General features: G+C 38.0%; 1 protein-coding gene across 2 annotated transcripts in view; it reads left to right on the forward strand.

Moving 5' to 3' along the window:
• Positions 1-6,004: 6,004 nt before the first annotated feature.
• Positions 6,005-22,832, forward strand: part of card11 (caspase recruitment domain family, member 11) — a 30,822-nt gene continuing 13,994 nt past the window's right edge. The window contains exons 1-10 of one of the 2 annotated variants that reach the window (XM_034711968.1): positions 6,005-6,216; positions 16,923-17,110; positions 18,135-18,272; positions 18,477-18,653; positions 20,427-20,575; positions 20,670-20,849; positions 21,304-21,450; positions 21,993-22,118; positions 22,232-22,432; positions 22,551-22,700. In XM_034711968.1, coding sequence (XP_034567859.1) covers positions 16,933-17,110; positions 18,135-18,272; positions 18,477-18,653; positions 20,427-20,575; positions 20,670-20,849; positions 21,304-21,450; positions 21,993-22,118; positions 22,232-22,432; positions 22,551-22,700 — 1,446 coding nt within the window. In that variant the 5' untranslated portion in view covers positions 6,005-6,216; positions 16,923-16,932. Of the gene's footprint in view, positions 6,217-15,193; positions 15,227-16,922; positions 17,111-18,134; positions 18,273-18,476; positions 18,654-20,426; positions 20,576-20,669; positions 20,850-21,303; positions 21,451-21,992; positions 22,119-22,231; positions 22,433-22,550; positions 22,701-22,832 lie in introns of those variants that run through there. The other variant, XM_034711969.1, reaches the window with a different exon arrangement.

Genomic DNA, 22,832 nt, shown 5'->3' on the forward strand with positions numbered 1-22,832 from the left:
TTCCTCTACATGTGATTCACATTTCTTGACAAATAAAAAAATATCATCATGTTTTGTCTGTCAAATGTATCACCTAACGAGAATCTTTCCTGTTGACCATGTGACAAAAGGCTGCATCCGCAGCGTTCGGTTAATTACCTTTTTACCTTTATTTCATCCGTAGTCTCAAGGCAGATACCTACACAACACAGACACAGTAAGTATTTAAAACCTGACAGCTACAAATCATACGACAGACAATTACATAAAAAAATACAGGCAGACAAAATCAAGTCTAACAAAACACAGTTAGATAATATCCAGACTAACAAAACAGTTAGACAATATCAATAATAACAAAACACAGGCAGACAATATCAATAATAACAAAACACAGGCAGACAATATCAATAATAACAAAACACAGGCAGACAATATCCAGACTAACAAAACAGTTAGACAATATCAATATAACAAAAACACAGGTAGACAAAATCAAGACGAACAAAACACAGGCAGACAAACCAAGACTAACAAAACACAGGCAGACAAAATCAAGAGTAACAAAACACAGGAGACAATATCAATAATAACAAAACACAGGCAGACAATATCCAGACTAACAAAACAGTTGACAAAAATAAAAAACAAGACAATATCAATAATACAACACAGGCAGACAATATCAAATAACAAAACACAGGCAGACAATATCAATAATAACAAACACAGGCAGACATATCAACTAACAAACAGTTAGACAATAAATATAACAAAACACAGTAGACAAACAAACAACAAACACAGGCAGACAAATCAAGACTAACAAAACACAGGCAGACAATATCAAGACTAACAAAACAGTTAGACAATATCAATAATAACAAAACACAGGCAGACAAATCAAGACTAACAAAACAAGGTAGACAAAACCAAGACTAACAAACAGTTAGACAATATCAATAATAACAAAACACAGGCAACAATATCAATAATAACAAAACACAGGCAGACAATGTCAAGACTAACAAAACAGTTAGACAATCAAAAATAACAAACAGTTAGACAATATCAATACTAAAAAAACACAGGCAGACAATATCAAGACTAACAAAACGTTAGACAATATCAAAATAACAACACAGGTAGACAAAATCAAGACGAACAAAACACAGGCAGACAAATCAAGACTAACAAACACAGGCAGAGAATATCAAGACTAACAACAGTTAGACAATATCAATAATAACAAAACACGGCAGACAAATCAAGACTAACAAAACAGTTAGACATATCAATAATAACAAAACACAGTAGACAATATCAAGACTAACAAAACACAGGCAGACAAATATCAAGTCTAACAAAACACAGGCAGAGAATTCGTGACTGACAAACCACAGGTAGACAAAACCAAGCTAACAAAAAACAGCAAGACAAAATCAACACAACAACACAGTTAAAAAGTTAAAAAGATCAATGACAAAATGCCCCATGGGAACAGCCTCAGATCAACATTATGCGAGCATCAACATAAGTGCGCCTGACTTAGCACAGATGCTACCGTATTCCCAAGCAGGTACCTACACAACACAGACACAGTTAGACTTAAAACCTGACAGCTACAAATCATACGATAGACAATTACAAAACAAACACAGGCAGACAAAATCAAGACTAACAAACCATAGGCAGACAACCAAGACTAACAAAATACAGGCAGACAAATCAACACACACACAGTTAAAAAGTTAAAAAGATCAATGAAGAAAAGCCCCGGGAACAGGCCTCAGATTCAGTAACAGTATTTACAGTGGGTACATTTCTAATTTGTTTTTAACCAATGTTTGAGGGGTAAAACTTTAAAAATGAGACAAACGTTCCATCATTAGATGGCTATGGTGAGACCTAGCAGACGGCTAGCAGCTCCCACCTAGACTTTACTCTGATTTATGCATAATTTTAAGCTACATTGGATTGTAACAGGTGAGTTATGTCTACTTTAAAGTTTAAGTTTTAATATGGGGCTGTATGAGGATTGACTCACTCAAGTGGACACTCGAGGAACTGCAGACACTTATCTTTAAGCTGCATCATAAAACCTGACATTTCAGCTGGCTGTTGAAACTCATTTTTAGTTACTTTACAGGGTAAAATAAATAATCACAGAACTCCGAAAAAGATCCGTAGTGAACGCACAGTCTGTCCAACAGTGTTCCACAGACGCTAATTGGTGCTGATTTAATCGCCTCTTGATGTCACTTGAAGGTCTGGTAACAGCTGTGATTATAATTGGCTCTGGGGAGCTAACAGTGCCCCCCACCCCTGTCATGTGTCGACACTGTAGCAGCTATGTTCGACTGTGAGGAGGCTGCGGGATGTGATTGAAGGGGCACAGGAAGAGACAGAGAAGAAGCATAGAGAAAATCCCTAGCAGCTGGTTGCGGTGCCTCACCCCGGGTGGGAAAATAGATCTGATGACGGGGGCATCTGAACAGGATTAAGAGGTCAAAGGAGAGACAAGGACCCGAACAGAGAGTGAAGCTACTGCAAACCACACAGGACAAACGTCTAAACCTCCAAACAAAAGAAAGTGATGGAAATGGATGGAGTCAGCTCAGTTAGCTCAGGTTTTTTTGATACTTCAAAAAAAGGGTGCAGGCCCCCAAAATAAGGCAAGATACTACAACAGAAGCATTGGGAAAACTAAAAATACTAATAGCTGTAAAAGAGGAGAATATAAGAGCACACAAGTTCAACATTTAACAAAACACAACAACATGTTGCCTATCCTCAACACCACGAGGCTGCTTGGATAAGCTCTCTCTTGTAGGTCTTTTCATTCCAACATTGTACTTCAAAAGCACAGTTCAAACTACAGTGTGTTCATTTGCATCTCCCATAGACAGTCCCCACTAAGTTTCAAACCCAGGACATTTGCATTGAAAGGCAGCAAACAGGGCAACTTTGCAGTGCTTGCCTCATTGGGTCTTTTCATTTAAATCTTTTGTAGAAGTTCACAGCACAGCTCATGCACATTTGGGGGAAAGTGTTTCATTTCCATCTCACATTGGAAGCCCATAATGGGATTTGAACCCAGAACCATCATATTGAAAAGTAGCAGCCTGTCCTTAACACGACAGGGCTACTTGGATGGGCTTACTTTTGTAGGTCTTTTCATTTTCACCATTGGATATTGTCATTCAAAGCAATGTTCAACTACATTGTGAGGAAAGTTTTTCGTATCCATCTCCCTGCACAGTCCACACCAGGATCCAGACCCAGGACCTTGCATTGAAAGGCACTACTGGGAAAGTAATGTTCAAACTCCAGTGAGGAAAGTGTTTCCCCACTGGAACTTGAACCAAGGACCCTTGCACTGAAAGGCAGCAGCCTTGTCCACTTTGCCTCTGCTTGTCTCTTTTGGTCTTTTCATTTATATCTTAATGGTATAATGCTGTCTCCTTTGTGATGAAAACATTTCATGTTTACCACCAGTAGGTCCCTGTCCAGGATTTGAACCCTAAGCTATATCACTGAAAGCATGCAGTACCTGCCACCTCACCACAGGTAGGGAACTTCATAAGCTATCACTACCCAGTGAACTCAGGTGTTGCTGCTACTGTATTCTGAATATTTGGCACTCTGATACTGAATGTTTTGATCTGTCTGAAATAAGAACTAAACATATTTAAGGGCTGATGTATTTTAAGTGAAAGGTCATAAATACTATTTTTTTTGTTTATAGTACAAATGAACAAATCAAACAGCCAGAATAAGCCATTTAAATACATCAATAAGCATGACAGTAATGAGTATTTGCAAAACATGCAGCTTGATTTTCAAACAAATTAAAATATTTATTCTATATATCTTCAGAGGGACAGCGTCTCAACTCTCAAGTGCTTCACTGACCAGGATCAGCATATGCCAAATGTGACACCTGCTGGTAGACAAGGGTATCACATCAGGGTACTCACAATACATTACCATATCACAGGACATTTTTCATGACAGCACACATTTTTCAAAATAAAAATTGAAAAATAGACCGAAATGTATCCAGTCTATGACGGTTTGAACATTAAGACATTACAAACTACATCATCTGAAATTATTATTTTGAACATTTCATATATCCAATGAATTATCTCTATATCAAAGATGGTCTCAAACTGAGAAATGCAGCAGAGAAAAACAGACACCATAAACACATTTCTGGTTGTACCAGGATGATTTATCCCACTTTTGCCAACCTCTAAAAATAATGTATTTTTTTTCCATATTATCACATAAATTGATTTTGATTAGAAAGTGTTTATTTCAAACAAAAAAAGAGTAAAAGCAATAATTCTAATAATAATTTAAGTGACAATAAACAAAAAGTCAGACCAAAAAACAAATGTTACATACACTGGCAAAATAATAATAATAATCATAATAATATTATAATAATAAATTGTATCATCACTAATATGAATTCTGATAACATCCTTTATTAATTATTTATTAATGGTCAATTCATTTTTATTATCATTATTATTATTATTATTATTAATTTAATGTTTTGGTAATAATATCGGAGGTCCTCTCATAAACAACGTAGCACAAGAAAAAGGTATTGAAGAATAGCTTTTGCATCTTGCAACCTCCTCAACTCTGTCCATCAGAGGGCGCTTATGCTACACGCATCACACCACCCAGTGTAAAGCGCATCATTTAACTATGCACAATAAAAAAAAAAAGCCAGATTTAGGCAAATAATTAAAAAGTTTGATCATAAATAATGACAAATGATGGCAATTTAAATCACTGCAAAAGCTGCATTTATACATCTTAAAACCTAATAACAATTTTCATACATAGCACTTTAATATGGGACTGAAAGGTCCTTCATGGACAAGAGGATTGGTATCCATAAGGACTAATTGGAATAATGGTAATAATGGAGAATGTTGTAACCAGCAGTGGTTGGACAGTAACAGAGTAAATTTCCTCGAGTATTAAGTACATTTTTGAGTATCTGTACTTTACTTGAGTATTATTTTTTGGGGATACTTATAACTTTACTCCACTCCATTCAGAAGACTATTAGTGTACTTTTTACTCCACTACATTTCTATCAATGCTCTAGTTACTCACTAGTTTTGCTTGAAGTCAGCTCATTAATTTCCTTCTCTTTTCTGAAATCTGATCCCTAAGACAGTAAAATGTGTTTGTGTACCTGTATATCATACGTCTCCACGGTTGAACGTGGAGTAAACACAGAGCACATTTCACTCAGTTCAGGCAGTTCAATTAGAGGTGAATGTTCTCCCTGTTACCCACTCTGCCCAAATTGACAAAGATTCACTGTCCAACCAGAGAAAGAGTGTGAGCTATAGAACATGTGTTTTCATTCCAGATGAACATTTCAAATTAAGTTGTTTGTTCTTGTAGTTGCTGTTTTTAGTCCATGGTATAGTTTAGAGATTTCAAGTAATGGTTTCTAAATAACATAATGTAAGTGAATTTACTCCTATGTATTCTTGACTGCCATCATGCTTTGTGAAAATACAAAATTTTGAGATATTTTAAGAAGTACTTTGAATACTTAAGTATTTTTAAAAGGAAGCACTCCAGTACTTTAACTCAAGTAATAATCTGACAGAGCAACTTTTACTTGTATTGGAGTAATATTTGACCTGGAGTATCTTTCCTTTGACTTAAGTATGAAGCTGTACTTTGTCCACCACTGGTAACCAGGCTTCATAAGAGCCCTTACCACTCTACATTTACCCTGCGCTGCTTCAATGACCAGACCTCTTATGTGCCAGTGTGTGTTCACACAGTGTGACAGGAGACAGGGTTTCATCACCTCCCACCTCTCTCTCTCTCTTCTCTCTCTCTCCATCTCTTTCTCTCGTCCTCTCTTCTCTTCTCTCTGCTCTCTCGTCATCTCTCTCTCTCTCTTCTCTCTTCTCTCGTCTCATCCCACCCCCCCCCCCCCCCCCCCCCCCCCCCCTCTCTCTCTCTCTCTCTCTCTCTCTCCTCAATATGAATGTAACAGTAAGTTGCATCCGCTCTGCAGTCCCGTTTAAAGTCCTCTCTTTGTCGGACTAATGAAACGACCTGAGCCTCGGGGATTCACGATTAAGCCGTTTTCTTGTGGAACCACATCAATACATCAAACCCACCACAAACCGGCTACCACGCCTCACAGATCGAGTTTGGACTCGATAATCAACTGCGTCTCAGGTAGGAAATGCCTCTATCTTACATCTGTAGAATCTATTCAGTTATACAGAACCAATGACATGAAGTTGTCGGGAAGGTGTGCACTAGTTTTGATAAATAAGGTAAAGAAATAAAGCTACAGTATAACTATAACTGAATGAAGGTTATTCAAAAGTTGCTGTGAGAACTTGTTAGTCAGTGCTGCACCTGCGCTCAGTACAGATGCATGAAAGCAGCGCATGAGCGAGCCTGCACTGACCTCTCTCTCCTCGGCAAAAAAAAAATGTTTAATTGTTTGTAGCCAAACTCCTGTCATCTTATGAACCAGTATGCAGTATCAAAATGTTTGGGATTCCTGCAGCAGGTGCTAAGACAATGAGATCCACTGAGGAGTCGCAGGGACACAGACATACCAGAGTTCTTGTGAAGTCATGTGTTGTAGTGTTATGCCAAAGACAACTCATAACTCATTAATAATCAGTGGTGACAAAGTACACAGCCTCATTACTTAAGTCAAAGTATAGATCCTCCTGGTCCAATATTACTCCAATACTCCAAGTTGCTCTGTCAAATTATTACTCGAGTTAAAGTACTGAAGTACTTGCTTTTAAAAACACTTAAGTATTCAAAGTACTTCTTAAAATATCTCAAAACTTTGTATTTTCACAATACATAAATGCAGTAAAGACTACATAGGAGTAGATTGAAATCTATAAAACTATACCATTGAATAAAAACAGCAACTTAGGTACTACACAGACAACTTAGTTTGAAATGTTGATCTGGAATGAAACAAATGTTATGTAGCTCAACACACTTTCTCAGGTTGGACAGTGAATGTTTGTATGTTTGGGCAGTGTGGGAAACAGGGAGAACATTCAACGATACGTATCATTCTTCATTTCAAAAACCTCTAACACGGCTGAAGATATGTCCGTGGGTGTTCAGGTGGAGAATTATAGCCATCATTACCACCTCTAAATGAACTGCCTGATCTGAGTGAAATTTGCTTTGTTTTCCTCCACATTTAACCGTGGAGACGCAGGATATACAGGTACGGCTAAACAACTGAGCCAAACAGAACTACACAAACACAGTTCACTATCTAAGGATCAGATGAGCAGAAAGAGGAGGAAATTCACGAGTTGACTTCAAATCAAAACTAGTGAATAACTAGAGCATTGTTAGAAATGTAGTGGAGTGAAAAAGTACAATAATAGTCTTCTGAATGGAGTGGAGTAAAATAATAAGTTCCTCAAAAAAAATAAAACTCAAGTAAAGTACAGATACTCCAAAAATGTACTTAAGTACAGTACTCAAGTACATTTACTCTGCTACTGTCCACCACTGTAATAAATAATGTCCATTCATTTTGTAACCTACTTTTGTGTGACAACCATTGATGTGGATAAATTTATGACTTCAAATCATCTTGTATCCTATCATATTATTCATGGTATGGTGCCGTATCGTACTGGATGCAAGTTCAAATTCAATGCAAAGTATTTTCCTCAATCAATCTTTTGAAATGTTAATTATTAAGTATCCATTGCATTTGACAAAAACAACAACCTTTTTCCTAAATTATAAAGCTACATTTTCTACATCAACATAATGCATATAACTGACAGTATGCTGACAGTATTGCTTGAGCTACAGAAGGTGCACAAATTGTTTAACATGCTGAATATCCACAAGCATATAGTCATATAGAGCCGGGCTCTAACCACTCAACATGGATTTGCTGCAACAAGAGAAGTGAACAGAAAAATATTTCAGACTCTCCATGTCCAGTTTTCTGTCTACTTGGTCTCAATGGCAAAAATGAGTATGTCCTCATGGTCAGGTCGTGGTCAGCTAAGGAAATCTCTGCATCCCTTTAACCATGCTGTTGACTTTGTATCCTAAGATGCAGTGATGTGCTATGAAAAGTTCTCAATCTCTGTGTCTTCAGTGGCAAGTGTTATGCAGAAGTGTCAAAAGTATTCACATTCATTACTCAAGTAGAAGTATAAACACTAGGGTTTAAAAATAATTCTGTAGAAGTTGAAGTGTCAACTCAAGCTTTTACTCAAGTAAAAGTGTAAAAGTACTGGTTTCAAAACTACTTACAGTATAAAAGTTAAAGTAATGTAAGGGGGAAGAAATGCTGTTAAGGACAAAAGCTTAGGCTGCGCCACAGGGGCCTATAGTGCACTACCCCACCTCCCCCCAAAAAAAACATTTTTCTAAAGGCCATAATGACTATAATGTTATATTAATATGTTAATGTATTATGTTTATACTTCTCATCCAAACACAATCAAATTCACTCTACCCGGATGGCGCAATTTATTGGGGTAGGTTTTTGTTTTTTCATGTTTTTTTGAACGATGACAAGCCGGAATGAAAACAAGCCAAAATGAAATAAGAGTAACAAGGCTATTTTTAAAATGTAAGGAGTAGAAAGAAAAGATAATTGTGTGAAAATGTAAGGAGTAGAAGTAAAAAGTCGGCTGAAAAATATTTACTCCAGTAAAGTATAGAAACCCAAAATTTCTACTAAAGTAAGGTAAAGAAGTATTTGTACTTTGTTACTTGACACCTCTGCTGTTATGTATTGTTCTCTTGGAGGAAGAACAATCATGGAGACGTGAAGCACTGCTGCAGCCTCGGCTCTCTGCCAATCAACTACTCGATACTCAAATAATCGTTAACAGCTCTTTCTCTATCGTATCATATCACATCTCAGCATATCATATCAAATCTTATTGCTTCGTGTCGTGCTGTATGGTATTGTTTCCTGTCGTATCATATTATATTCCTTCGTGTTGTGTCGTATCATTTTGTATTGTACTGTTTCGTGGCTTGTGGTATCATATTGTATTGTTGCGTGTCGTCTCATATTGTATTGTTTCGCGTTGTGTCGTATCACTTCGTATCGTGTTGAATCCATAGACTGTATAAAATACCGATGTAGTATCCGTGACGTCACCTATCTGTTTTCTGAGGCGCTGTCTTGAGGCCAATCGGCAGCGGCAGCCATATTGCTGCTGTCGAGCCAGTGTGACGCAAAGAGGCGGGCTTTGAGCCTCCTAGCCAACAGCTACAGTGTTCCCGCAGACAGCTGCGCCTCTCATTGGAAGACTCATAATCTCAATATCTTTGAAATTGCCACGTTAGAAAAAAATTCACCCCTTGTACAGTGTGTGCTGATCGAGAAATAAGCTATCCAGACTACACTCGTCTTCTGTACCAGGCTGTAAACATGTTTATTTCTGCTGTAAAGATCGTCTTTTTTAAATTGGTGTGTATGTGGTTTCCGGTACTTCCGGAGCCAGCCTCAAGCGGATCCTCGATGAACTGCAGTTATTAACACTTCTGCATTGGACTCATATTTTTAGACCGGAGGTTGCCACTTGGTTGTACCTCATCCTGTTGAACCATTTTGCATCATATGGTATTGTTTCATACAGCATTGTATCATTTCGTAGAGTAATGTAGCATAGTATAGGCAAGCATAGTGTATCGTAGGAGTTATCGTCTAATTCCTACCCCTGCACAGACTACAAACTGTATGTGTGCGTGAGTGTGAAGATATTTAATTTACTTACTATATATTTATTCAGCTGCTTTTAATTTCTGTGTCAATGTTTACTCCATCTCCAAGATTTTAATCCACATTAACCTACTTCAGAACAAATCCATGACGTTTAAATGGTCAGTAAGTGTTTCTTACTTTCTGCTTTGGATGAACAAGTATCCATTTCTGTAATACTTTATTTTTAGCCGACTATACTAAACTTTAAAACCTCACTCGACAAATTGGCTCATAATTACTCCTCGATGTTAAGTGTTCATATCCTTTCTGCATTAAGTGGTTCTGTGATGTCTGAAATCAGTTGTAAGCCACTCATTTGATTTAGATGGCAAATCTTCAATGGCTGACTTTGTAATATTAGCTAATATCAGCTGTTGTTCTCATTTTTATTGCATCATAAAGTTATGAAAACTGGGATCTTAGACTCCATAATGCTCATGAAGAAGACATAAGTGAGCTCCATCCGGTACAGTGACAAAATGTTATTTTTTATTGTATGATTTTAGTGAAGTTAGTGAATTATGGAGCTCATGCACACACTCATGTATCTGTCAGCCAGAAGAAGTTAATCTCTGCTCCCTCTTCTCCGTCTTTGGTCCCTCTCTGAGCACACATATCAGATTCCTGTAAGCTTCAGCTCATCTGCTGCACAAAGGAGTCTCTATGATGGTTTGTACACCTGAACCAATCATATCTGCCCATCAGCTCACCTGGCCAGCCAATCCCAGTCCAGTATACACCGCAGTGAGCCCCTATAGATCACTGAGCCTGAACATTGAAAGGTCAAACTTTCTTTCTTTGTCACAGCAACAAATAGACATTTTGGATTGAACTTGAATCTTTGTCTGTAGTCTACGGCTCATCAGCTGTTTAGTTCAAGTTGATTTGAGTGACATAATGATAGACATGTTGTCTACCTGATGTATATTCTGAATGTGTGGATCTATGCAGACTGTATCTGTGGTTGTCTGAGACTGAAATAAATCTGGGTCAAAAAAAACAAACAAAGCGGAAATCACTGACATGCGTCTCATGGTGACTCCACAGACCCTTCAAGTAGGGATCAAAATGTGTATGAAAGCTAGTTTCAATTGTACACTTCGATGAAAGACACTGATGTAAGCTACAAAAATTAGTTTACTAAATATTGACTTCTGTTTCCACCAAGAAATAATAAAAATGGATTCTCATTCAAATGTCTTGTTTCAAAAGAAATCAGAAATGGGAAAACACAAAGAACTTGTCAGGATGTGTTTAATACGTGACAATGAATTCGAAAATAGAATGAAAAATAGGAACTAAAATGAGAAGTTAACAAACTTAGAACAAAATAGCTTGATCAGTAAAAGAATATTGTACAAAAAAAACCATTTCATGTGGTTGGTGTGTGAAAAAAAAACACAAGAAGTTAGTACAAAAATGTGAAAGGTGTTGCCAATGGAACATACCTAAAATTAAAAAGTTCTTTATTTATTCTAAAGAAAGTCACTTTAAAACCTAGGAAACAGATGTATACAACATCCAACCACATGAATACATTTGAGAAAACATTAAAAACAATGAATTAAGATCTTTGGAATAAGAAATGAAGTAGAGTATTAATGACTGAAGCATGTGATTGTGTTGTACAAGAAGGATTGAGGAACAGCTGCTGTGTTTTATTTTGTTTCTCTGCAGGGAGAAACAAAAAAGAGAAAAGTAAAATCAGCTACATGTTTCAAATCTGTGTTCATATGTCTGTAAAAACTCAGCTGTCTGGTTCACGTGTTCATAAGTATATTTGTAATTCTGTCACTTGTCTCTAAAGGGTTAATGTGAGAGTTTGTTGGTGCTGTTCCAGGAAAGGTTCGTATGATCCTATGGACTTGAACTCATGCCCCAAAATACAATTACTTTGTGGGATCCATGCGTTACAGCAAAAAACAAACAAACAACAACCCTGAACTTTCTTGTTTTTCTTTATACTTCAAACCGGTTTCCAGCCAAAAACGAGTCACTGTTTCCTTAAACTTTTCAGCACAGACACACATTTGAATCACCTGTCACCCGATGTGTCTGTGCTTTTTCAGACTAGAATAAATCACACTTGAAAAATTGGCATATAGATAGGACAAAAGAAGTTTGTCCTTGCCCCTGGTGAGATCAGATTGAGTCCTGTCTGTAAAATGGGATTGGATCTTATCCTGTCTTGATGTGGAGTCTTTGTTAATGATATAACATAGAGTCGGTCTCTGTTTGTGAAGTGTCTTGAGATAACATTTATTGTGATTTGGCGCTATATAAATAAAGAACGATTTATTGATCCATGGTAACATCAGTTTTGGAAAGACATTTGGAAATGCATGACTAAAATAATCATAAGCTACTTTCTGTTAATAGAATAATGTATCAATTTAAAAGACCAACTTACATCCGTCTGAGGACTGATATCTTACCTGCTAACAAAAACATAAGCTATTAACAGTTGTTCTAAAAATGGTTGTGATGAAAAGTTCACTTTTCTTGATTTTGACGGTTGTCTGCTGTGAAATCTTACGTGTCTTGTCTTGTTTTCGTGTGTCCGATCCAAGGAAAAATCTGTTGCTGCAATAGCTATTACACTACAAAAATAAATCAGTACATTTATAGACTAATGATTTGTTTTAAATATGCAAACTGCAAAAAATGCAACCAAATTCTCATTTCCATGTTTAAAAATGCTAAATTTTCCAGAAGTATTTTAGCATCAGCTTCTGTGCAAATGGCACAGCTGAGATTTAGAATCACAGACGTTTTTGTTTTTTACTTTAATAATTTGCAGTTGGAGTTTCATCAGAAAAGATGAATTGTTCAACATCTTTTAAATGAGAAGTTACTGTGCAGGCTCCATGACTGAGGAACGACCTGCCTGAGGATCTCAGGCAAGCTGCATCAGTATCTTCTTTTAAATCACAGCTGAAAACATATTCTTATCGAAAGGCCTTCTTGTAATATTGTTACATTTATTTTTAATCAATTTTAATTCACTCATCGTTTCATTTGTTTTACTGATTTTAATTGTTTGATTGTATTAATTGTTTTTAGTAGTTTCTTTTACTCTTTTTTAGCTGTTCCTCTTAAATTGTCTTGCCAGCCCATATATACCCCCATGCGTTGTTCTCTTTATTGTGGGTTTTTACGGTGTTAAGCACTTTGTAACGTCTGTTTTGATAAGTGCTTTATAAATAAAAGTTATTATTATTATTATTATTATTATTATTATTATTATTATTATTATTATTATTATTATAGATTTCGAGAACTGATTTTGCCAATAGCAATTATTTGAAAATTGAGAATTTCTTGATTTAATTTTTATTTCCAAGTTGGAATTTTTAAAATTCTGCACAAATATTTCTCTCTTTGTTGGTTCATATAAGCACTGATAGGGTTTAAAGTTAAAAGAAAAACACAGGGTTGGATGTTCACCTTCCTGTTTGGTTCTGGCAAAAGAAACGTAAGAATTTCCCAACATGGAATCAGTCTATTTTAATATTTAGGACCATATAAATCATACGCTCACACCATAGGAGACGTTCAAGTTTAGTTTGTTTGTTTATGTTTGTGGTGGTACTTCCTTTTCAGAGTTGCTGCTAAAGTGCCTAGGAAAAAATGAAGACCATTTTTGTCACTGTAGAATTAACATCAGTCAACATCACAACAAGATTTACATGAAAAACAAAATACACAAAAAAGAATCATAAAAAGTCTGTCACTTTTCTCCAGACAGCGTAGGTCTGATAAAATCTTCAGCCGTGTCTCAGTCAAAGTGTCGTCAAAAATTGAGACCTCTCATGAGTAAGATTAAGACTTCAAAAATCTAATTTAAGACCTTTTCAGGATTATCGGGAACCCTGCTTCAGTCAGAACTACTGTGGTCAACAACCCTGAGTGTAAATACTGAACTGGAAACATTTGGTTTGACATTTGCAAAGTGGAAATATAACAGTTAAGAAACTGCTATCCTCTTGTTATATAGCAGACTAACTGAAGACGTCATCAGAGAAGTGAAGTAACCACTAGTAACTCCTTAATTGAGAAGTATTAACGTAATAAAGGTAGAGCATTAAACAGTTGAAATAATGAGCGAGGATAGTGCATTTGTGGTTCTGTTTTGTTTTTATTCTACTGCTGCAAAAAGCAGGACAATTCAAAGTTCAGCTGGAGGACCCACATGCACAAATGCACCCAATCTACCCTGAAAAACCCAATCAGCTCTCCTGACCACATTACTACAAAGAAAAGTAGCAACAGAGAGGACTAAAAGAGAGCACAGGAAGAGAGCTACTACTCACATCTGGTCTGAAAAGGAGGAAGCAGGGACAAGCTTTCTCGGTAATGAACTCCAAAACAAGAAAAGAGAGAAGAGGAAACATGCATGTGGTTACTGAAGGGGTCTGTGCGTGCGCATGTAATGTGTGTATGTTGGTCTTCTCAACGTGCACTTGTGCATGTGCATGGGCAAGCACTATAGTGGTTTCATCTGCTGCCGTGACTAAAGATGAGACTAATAGGTTTAAGTGTTGGTGTGATATTTCTGTCGCTTGCTGCATGTGAAAAGTAACAGTAGAAAGTGTGGTTTGTTTTTATGACTCTCAAGAGTTAAACTTTCTAAAACAAATTGCTGTCATGGAGGAAAAGTCCCTAAAAGGAGCTGACACGCTGACAGTGTGTAGAGATGTCTGTTTGTGTTTGTCTGAAGCTCAGTTTGACACATGCTCACTGCAGGTGACAATGAAATGCAAAAGTGTATTTGTAGACTCTGTGTGTGCGTGTGTGTGTGTGTGTGTGCGTGTGCGTGTGCGTGTGTGTGCGTGCGTGCGTGTGTGTGTGTGTGTGTGTGTGTGTGTGTGTGTGTGTGTGAGTTTACATGAGGAATGGCATCAGATAGCACTGATTTGACTAACTGTAGGCTGCAAGTCACAAAGCAGGATTGTAGGAAAACCTACACCAACATGACAGCATGCAAATCTGAGATGCATGTATGTGTGCGTCTGGTGTGTGTGAAAGAGAGAGAGAGAGAGAGAGAGAGAGAGAGAGAGAGAGAGAGGTGGAGAAAAAAGGAGGGAGGGATCATGTAGGTGGGAGAGGAAAATAAAGATAGAATATAAGTGCGTGTGTTTGTGTGTGTGTGTAGAAAAGTCAAAGAAAAAAAAGAGGAAGGTAAATGGAAAGACGTCAGTCGGTTAAAGTATATCAGATTGTGTGTGCGTGTGTTCTGTTAACTAAATGATGGCCTCACATGCTTATGCTATAATAATACAGAGGCCTACCAGTTTTAACCAAGAAGTATCACAATATTGGCTTAAGGGGAGTTCGACGCTTGTAATCAGACATCACTGTATTTTGTTGACTTCACGGTGCAGCATTTAGTAAACTAACGACCAAACGATTAAACGTCATAACCTTTGCTAATCTGCCCCAGGATTACAAGTCAGTTCAATGAATTATTAATGTATTTGTCATGTTAGGCCCAGAATGCTGGTCTCAAATGTGTCTAAACTGTGGCTCCACTGGTGTCCGCTATCAGCTGTAGCTGTAGCTCTTGTTTATGGGTACTGCCACAATCGTATAAAGCTCTACTACCCTGATGTAAGCAAGCACAGATGACGGATGGCTTCTTGTATAGCACGGCGTGGTTTGGTCTATTTTAAGATAAAGAGGAATGAGGGACTGTGTTCTGAAGAGCTGTATTGAGGCCAATCGGCAGCGGCAGCCATATGGCTGCTGTCGAGCCAGTGTGACGTAAAGAGGCGGGCTTTGAGCCTCTTAGCCAACAGTTGCAGTGTTCCTGCAGTCAGCTGTGCCTCTCATTGGAAGACTCGTAATCTTAATATCTTCGAAATTGCCAGGTTAGAAAAAAAATCCCCCCCCCTACAGTGTGTGCCGATCGAGAAATGTCTTACACACTTGTCTTTTGTACCAGGCTGTAAACATGTTTATTTCTGCTGTAAAGATCGTCTTTTTCCCATTCATGTGAATTGCAGTTTTTAGCACTTCCGCATTGGACTCATGAACCAGCACAGATATGTGAACATTAACCTGAAAGGAGGCTGGTGATGCTAGCTCTACTAATGTTGGCTCCAATCGCAAACAAATTTGACATTGTTTACACACAGATTCTGTAATCTCGTGGTTATCCATGTTATTTAAATTGAGTGTTTTCTTACATTTAAACCAGTTGGCCAGTCAAAATATACATTTCTGTTCAAACGACAACAAACTTAGCCTCTCCGCGACATCCCTCCTTCTTTTCTGTGAGTATTGGCTATTTAAAGCACTTGCATATTCAGATGACATTCAGTGTACAGAAGTGTACAGATTTTCAGACATTTAAAAAAAATAGTCAATTGAATGAGGTGACAGTATTTGTTGTTGTAGTCTGTAGGCTTGTAGAGTAATCGTATTATGCTATTCAAAGATACAACTACACATGTTATGTTCAACTGTTGTCTACTGACTTTATCTACGGTGTGTGACCTCTCTTCACACTTTAACATTAGCATGGTCTATGTATGTGTCAGTTTGTGCTGTGTGGTCTGGTGTTTTCTGTGCTTTTGGTACTGTTTTGGCAGTGTCTACACTTACAATATTGGCTTCGAGCTACTAAAGGTTTTTTAATTATTGGACTTGGAGTCTGTCGCTTCTCAGTCTTATGATTTGACCTTGGGCATTTTCCGTTCTTTCTGCTTTCCTTCAACTTTCTGTTTCATTTCTGCTCATTCACACCTTTTGACATCATATCCTTTTAAAGGTGCTGCTGTAGTATTTACCTAAACTGCTAAGGAACAACTGACAGGGACTCCATTTTCTTGTGGTGGAAATCACATTCATGAACATTTCTGTGGTTTGATAACACGTCATAATTCTTACTAAGACTTTTCTTAGTAACTTTCTAAAGAAATGTATCTTGAGATCTTAAACAAATAAGGTCATTTGTCTGTACCTTTACAAACAGTTATGTTGAATGTAACCTCTTGAACACTGAAGCGTTTCCCACCATCATCAAGAACTTACTTTAATAGACGTATGTACCTGTCAGGTGACAATGTACCCCCTTTTAATAATGCAAAGTCACATGTATCCCATAATAGTATTGTATAACCCTGAGGAATCCGCTGCTTTTCAGGGTGTCAGAGATGGAGAACGATGTGGAGGTGATGTGGGAGAAGGTGGAGTGCAAACGTTACGAGCTGTGTCGCAACATCACCCCTTCGAAACTTACCCCGTACCTTCGCCAGTGCAAAGTCTTGGACGTACAGGACGAGGATGAAATCCTAACATCCATGGTGCTCGTCTCCAAAGCAAACCGCACAAGTAAGTAGAGGGATGTGTGCGCTTGTTTCTTTGTTGTACCTAATTCATTACCCGGTCCTTTACATATCCAACATGTTGAACTGTTGCAATTACTGTAAAATCTTTGAAAGAAAAAAACCTGATTCATAGTTTCTCTTTATCCTGTCAGAAACTGCCTGAGTATGGTCTGAGTCATCATACTTGAGTCAAAGTCGAGTCATTAGTCCTGAATATCAGGTCCTGGACTCGAGAACTACCCTACTGGCAGGGAGGCCAGAATCTGTGTTGTATTATTTCCCTTTCTTGAGCTTCAGCTGCATTCTAAGACCATCTGAGAGTGATCGAGGGAAGAAAATAAAAACATAGAGTAGAAAAACCAAAAGGGACAAAACTAAGTCGAGAATAAACCTGTTTAAATTCTTAAAGGATTTTACATCTGAAATGAACATAAGTCATAAAATAATGTTATGAACATGCTGCTGTAGATGTCCTGCTGCTGTGGATGTACCATATTCCAGCTGATACGGACGTGTCGGACTCCAGCTGCTATAACTACTACTGTCCGTCTCATCACTATCATCGCTCTCTCTCTCTCTCTTAATCTCCTCGATCCCTCTTTCCAACCCCAACTCGGTCAAGGCAGATGTCTGTCTAACATGAGTCTGGTTCTGCTCAAGGTTTCTGCCTGTTAAAAAGCCGTTTTTCCTTGCCACTGCTACTTGCTAAATTCTGCAAGGTGCAATGCTCATGGTGGATTAAGATGAAATCAGACTGAGTCCTGTCTGTAAGAGGGGACTGGATCGTATCCTGTCTTGATGTTGGGTCTTTGTATAATAATAATAATAACACAGAGTACAGTCTAGACCTGCTATGTTTTAAAAGTGTCTTGAGAAGACGTTTGTTGGGATTTGGCGTTATACAAATAAAGATTGATTGATTGATTGCTTGATTGCTTGATTGATTGATTGATTGATTGATTGATTGATTGATTGATTGAATGATTGAATGATTGAATGATTGATTGATTGAACTTATCCCCCTCCAGGCCGCCTACTCGACATCCTCCGAACTAAAGGGGAACGTGGGTATGTGGCGTTTCTGGAGAGTCTGGAGTTTTACTACCCAGACCAGTACAAGCTGGTCACCGGAAAGGAGCCCACACGACGCTTCTCCACCATCGTGGGTGAGGCACACACTGTAATTTATATCAGCACAGACTCACAACTTTTACCTTTCATTACAGTGCAGCTGGTTGTATGGACAGTACTTCTTTATTTCCCCAGAGAAACTGGCAGCACAACCTGTTACACAATGAGTTTTAGATTCTGCAGTACACTAAATCGATTGTTTTAGTCTTTTACCTTCTGCCTCTGCTTCATCTCTGCAGTGGAGGAGGGTCATGAGGGCCTGACACAGTTCCTCATGAATGAGGTGATGAAGCTGCAGCAACAGTCAAAAGTCAAGACTCTGCAGCAGGTCGAGCTAAGCAAGAAGAACTGCACTCTGGAGGACGAGCAGAAGAAGCTGCGGCTGGCCAATCAGGAGCTTCAGGCCTTCCAACAGAGTAAAATACAATATTTTACATAATTTCTGATCATTACATACACACTCCTCTCTGTTTTGGTGTATGTGCTGTATGTTGAAGACTTTAGATTGATATTAGTAGTGTAAAGTAGCACATTAGGTGTCCAAGCACTAATAATAGATGATTAGTGTCTCAAATCCAAACAAAAACTCTCTGACATGTAATGAAACTACATCATACCGCACTGGCTGGTTTTCTCGTACTTGGTAAACCACATATCAGTTTATTAAGGGTGGCAAAAGAGACAACCAAAACTGTGTTTTTGTCATGAAACTAGGGCAGTGTGGTCTCATTGTGTCCGATGTAGTTGAAACCTGCAAGTGGTGAACCTGGTACATTCCTGTTGAATCAAATGCTTAATGCCTGTAGTGAACTTAATGTTCTTTCCAGGTTATTTCTCAATTCTCTGACATTCTCAAAGTGTGCACGGAAACAAGCTTCCTGTTTTAAAATCATGTCTGTATATGTGCTGAATATTTTACCTCTGACCTGAATCAACTCTTAACTAAAGTGTTAATGAGGCAAAGGTGTACATTTAGGTAAACTATTCACAACAGGTGCTGCTTCTGTTTGTTTACAATAAATACTGTGGAAACTAGTGGAGTACAAATATTTGAGAAAAATACTTATTGCTTTAAATTAAGCCCAAAAGGTACAGAATCTTTGTATGTGTCTGTTTGAGTTCAACAGAGTTAGCTAACATTGCCAACTTCAGTAAGCCAGCTAGCTTGGTAGCATAAGGTGGTTTGTTAGGCTCAGGCTCCGAGCTGAATAAGTTTAGTTACTGTATTTTAAAGTTAAAGGGATATACTTAAGGTTTAGATTTGTAAAAAGACACTTGGTTGATTCATTATAACTCAAGGCAAGGCAAGGCAAGGCAACGTTATTTGTATAGCGCATTTTATACACCAGGGCAACTCAATGTGCTTTACATTAAAACATTAAAAACATTTGAAACATTCAGACAAGCACAAAAGAACATAATTAAAATGACTAATATAATAGAACAGAAAAGGAAAATTAGAAATATGTTAAAAATAAAATTTGCATTTATAGTTAGTTAAAATGAGCTAAGATAGGAAGGCAGTGGCAAATAAAATAGTCTTAGTATTTGTCTCAAAACTGATGTTGCTATATGTAGCTAATAAGATCTAACTAGCTAGCAGCCGTTTAGCTTAAGTAGAAAGGACTAATAATTGAAAAAAAAAAATCCCAAAGTGAAATAGAAATGTTTGGTTATATAAAAAGATATAATGATTAATATAAGTATATTGTTCAGTTTAGGTCAACCTGTTAATGCTGGGGTTGGCAGTCAGATTTAGATACACTTTTGTTATACTGGTTAAAATGATCTTTATGTCTTGATGGCAATCAATACATCATGTGTTCTTAAAAAAGAGTGGGAAAAAGCTGCTATCTACAGCCGGAGTAAACCTGGGAAAACACCAACCAATCCCTGCCATCAGGAGCCAAATTATGAAACCAATCAAATGGTAAACAGGAAATGCTAAATTCAAATTCATGCTAGTTTTCTGTGACTACCAACCCTAGCTTTAAGGTTTTCTTTCTTTATCACAAGTACTTTTTAATTCAGTTTGACAAACCAAGCTGTTATACATGAACTTATGTGTGAAACATCATGTAGGGGATAATGTATAGTAAGCAGGTGGTTATGCAAATTTACCATAGCGGGGTGAATATTAAAAAAGCTGTGTAAGATAATTTTATTAATTACAATTGTTGGTTTTTCAGGGTACAATAAGTTGAGAGAGGAAAGAAACACCTACAGTGACGAGCTGCTGAGAGTTAAAGATGAAAACTACAAACTGGCCATGAGGTATGCCACGCTGAGCGAGGAGAAAAACATGGCCGTGATGAGGAGCCGAGACCTGCAGCTGGAGGTTAATATGGAGAACAGACACATCCACACCTTGTTATTGAAGTAGTACAATTTGAGCATCTATTTCAAGCTTCTGGTTTTGTGTGTATGTTAAGATCGATCAACTGAAGCACAGACTGAACAAGGTGGAGGAGGAGTGCAAGATGGAGAGGAGGCAGAGTCTTAAGCTGAAGAACGACATCGAGAACCGGCCGAGGAGAGAGCAGATCTTTGAGCTGGAGAGAGAGAATGAAATGCTCAAGATCAAACTACAGGAGCTTCAGTCCATCATACAAGTACGTTGTTACACACTTAATCAGTGTTTTATTTATATCGGCGACAGAGTGAGCGAACGCTGTGGCCCTGTTAAGAATTGTACTCAAACCTTTTCTTTTAGCCCTGGTTCTGGTTCCCCCTCTGATTAATCTGCCTGCCAAATCATCACTGCTTTTTTTTTGGTGAATATTTCCTGCTGCATTCTCACGTGGGATCAACTTTATGCAGAAATTTCTCTGGGGGGCTGGCAGGAAAAAGTCTGGGTAAAGTCCGGTTGAACATTTTGAAAACAGCTGAATCCATAGAATAGTCCATGACGTTAAAACCAAAACAATGAACTGAAAGACTAAAAGTGCTTTAACGCTTGTTGGGTATTAGCACCATTCAAATCCCTGGGACTCTGGTTAGGGTTACTTGACTCAGAATCATCAGCCAGTAACTGTTCATGTTCATGTGTATGCTTTTAATACACAGCCTGGCCCCCTACCTGAATCAGACAAGGCCATCCTCGACATTTTGGAGCACGACAGGCAGGAAGCACTGGATGACCGACAGGATCTTGTCAACCGCCTGTACAACCTCCACGAAGAAGTCCGACAGGCAGAGGAACTACGAGACAAAGTACAGAAAACACACACAACAAACACACAAGCAAGCACAAACTCACATGAAGAACGCAATATGTGGAAGTTAGATAAGCCGTCTGGGTCTGGTTGTTTTTTTTAAACTCTCTTGAAGTGTGTGATTGTGTTTGATACATATATTTCTATTTGTCTCTTTTTATTTCCTTATCTGTACCTGTATTATAAGTAGCTTTAGTAGTTTTGATACTAGAGACATTTCTAGCTGTTTTATTTTGGTGTATATGTGAAACACTCTTTAACTTACATTTTGAAAAGTTCTCTTGTAATTAAGGTTATTGTTGTATGACCCACAAAGGCTACAAAAATACACTCCAGAAACACAGCACATGACCAGGGAGCCTAATACCCATGAGACAATCATTGGCACACCCTGTGCAGAAACTTCCTTCTGAGTCCTTTCCCTTTATGTAATCTGGTCTTTCTTTTTTCTCCCTCTGTTTCTCTTCCTGAATCTGCCTTTGTTGAACAAACAATGACTAACACTACTTGTGTTTTCTTTTTGTGTGTGTATTTGTGTAGTACCTGGAGGAGAAGGAGGACTTAGAGCTGAAGAGCTCCACTCTGCAGAAGGACTGTGAGATGTACCGCAATCGCATGGACACTATCAGCATACAGCTGGATGAGGTGGAGAAGGAGCGGGATCAGGTGAAAGCACACACACATTTCTTCACACACAGATTTCTTGTATGTGCACATTTTCCCATTTTAGTGTGTTTTTTTTTTAATTTAAATTGTCTTTTTTTTAAATTGTCGTGCAGGCGTTTCGAGCTCGAGACGAGGCCCAGCACCAGTTTTCCCAGAGTCTTCTTGACAAAGATAAATATCGCAAGCAGATCCGAGAGCTGGAGGAGAAGAGCGATGAACTTCATATAGAGATTGTTCGCAAAGAAGCCAAGCTGGTCACTTTGGAGTGTCGCATGCGACGGCTATCCAAGGACATTTGTTTGGACCAAGTTGGGGTAAATGAGTTCAAATGGTTAACAAACATCTTTAAGTATGGATTCAACCTCCATTAACATGTGTTTGGAGTTTTAGTTTTGCAGATACTTGACTTCATTTTTTCTTTCTTTTTTTCAGAGTCTGCCGAGAGACTTGCCTCCGACTATTATCTCTCAGGGGGAGGAGTTAAAACCCATCCCTAGCCAATCAGAATGGTCCAGTGATGAGTCACCCGAGTTCTTCACTGACGAGCCTCGTCTCAAACGCAGACCCAACCTCAAAGCAGGGGTGGGACATTGATGAATTCTCACACTCATATTTACATACGTTTGACTTTATGAAATAGTGTATCAAACTTAAAATGAATTGAAATAGTTCCTATTCATCACAAAACCATGCAATTATTAACACCCTCCTTAT

This window comes from Notolabrus celidotus, chromosome 20, assembly GCF_009762535.1.
Source record: "Notolabrus celidotus isolate fNotCel1 chromosome 20, fNotCel1.pri, whole genome shotgun sequence".
Lineage (NCBI taxonomy): Eukaryota > Metazoa > Chordata > Actinopteri > Labriformes > Labridae > Notolabrus > Notolabrus celidotus.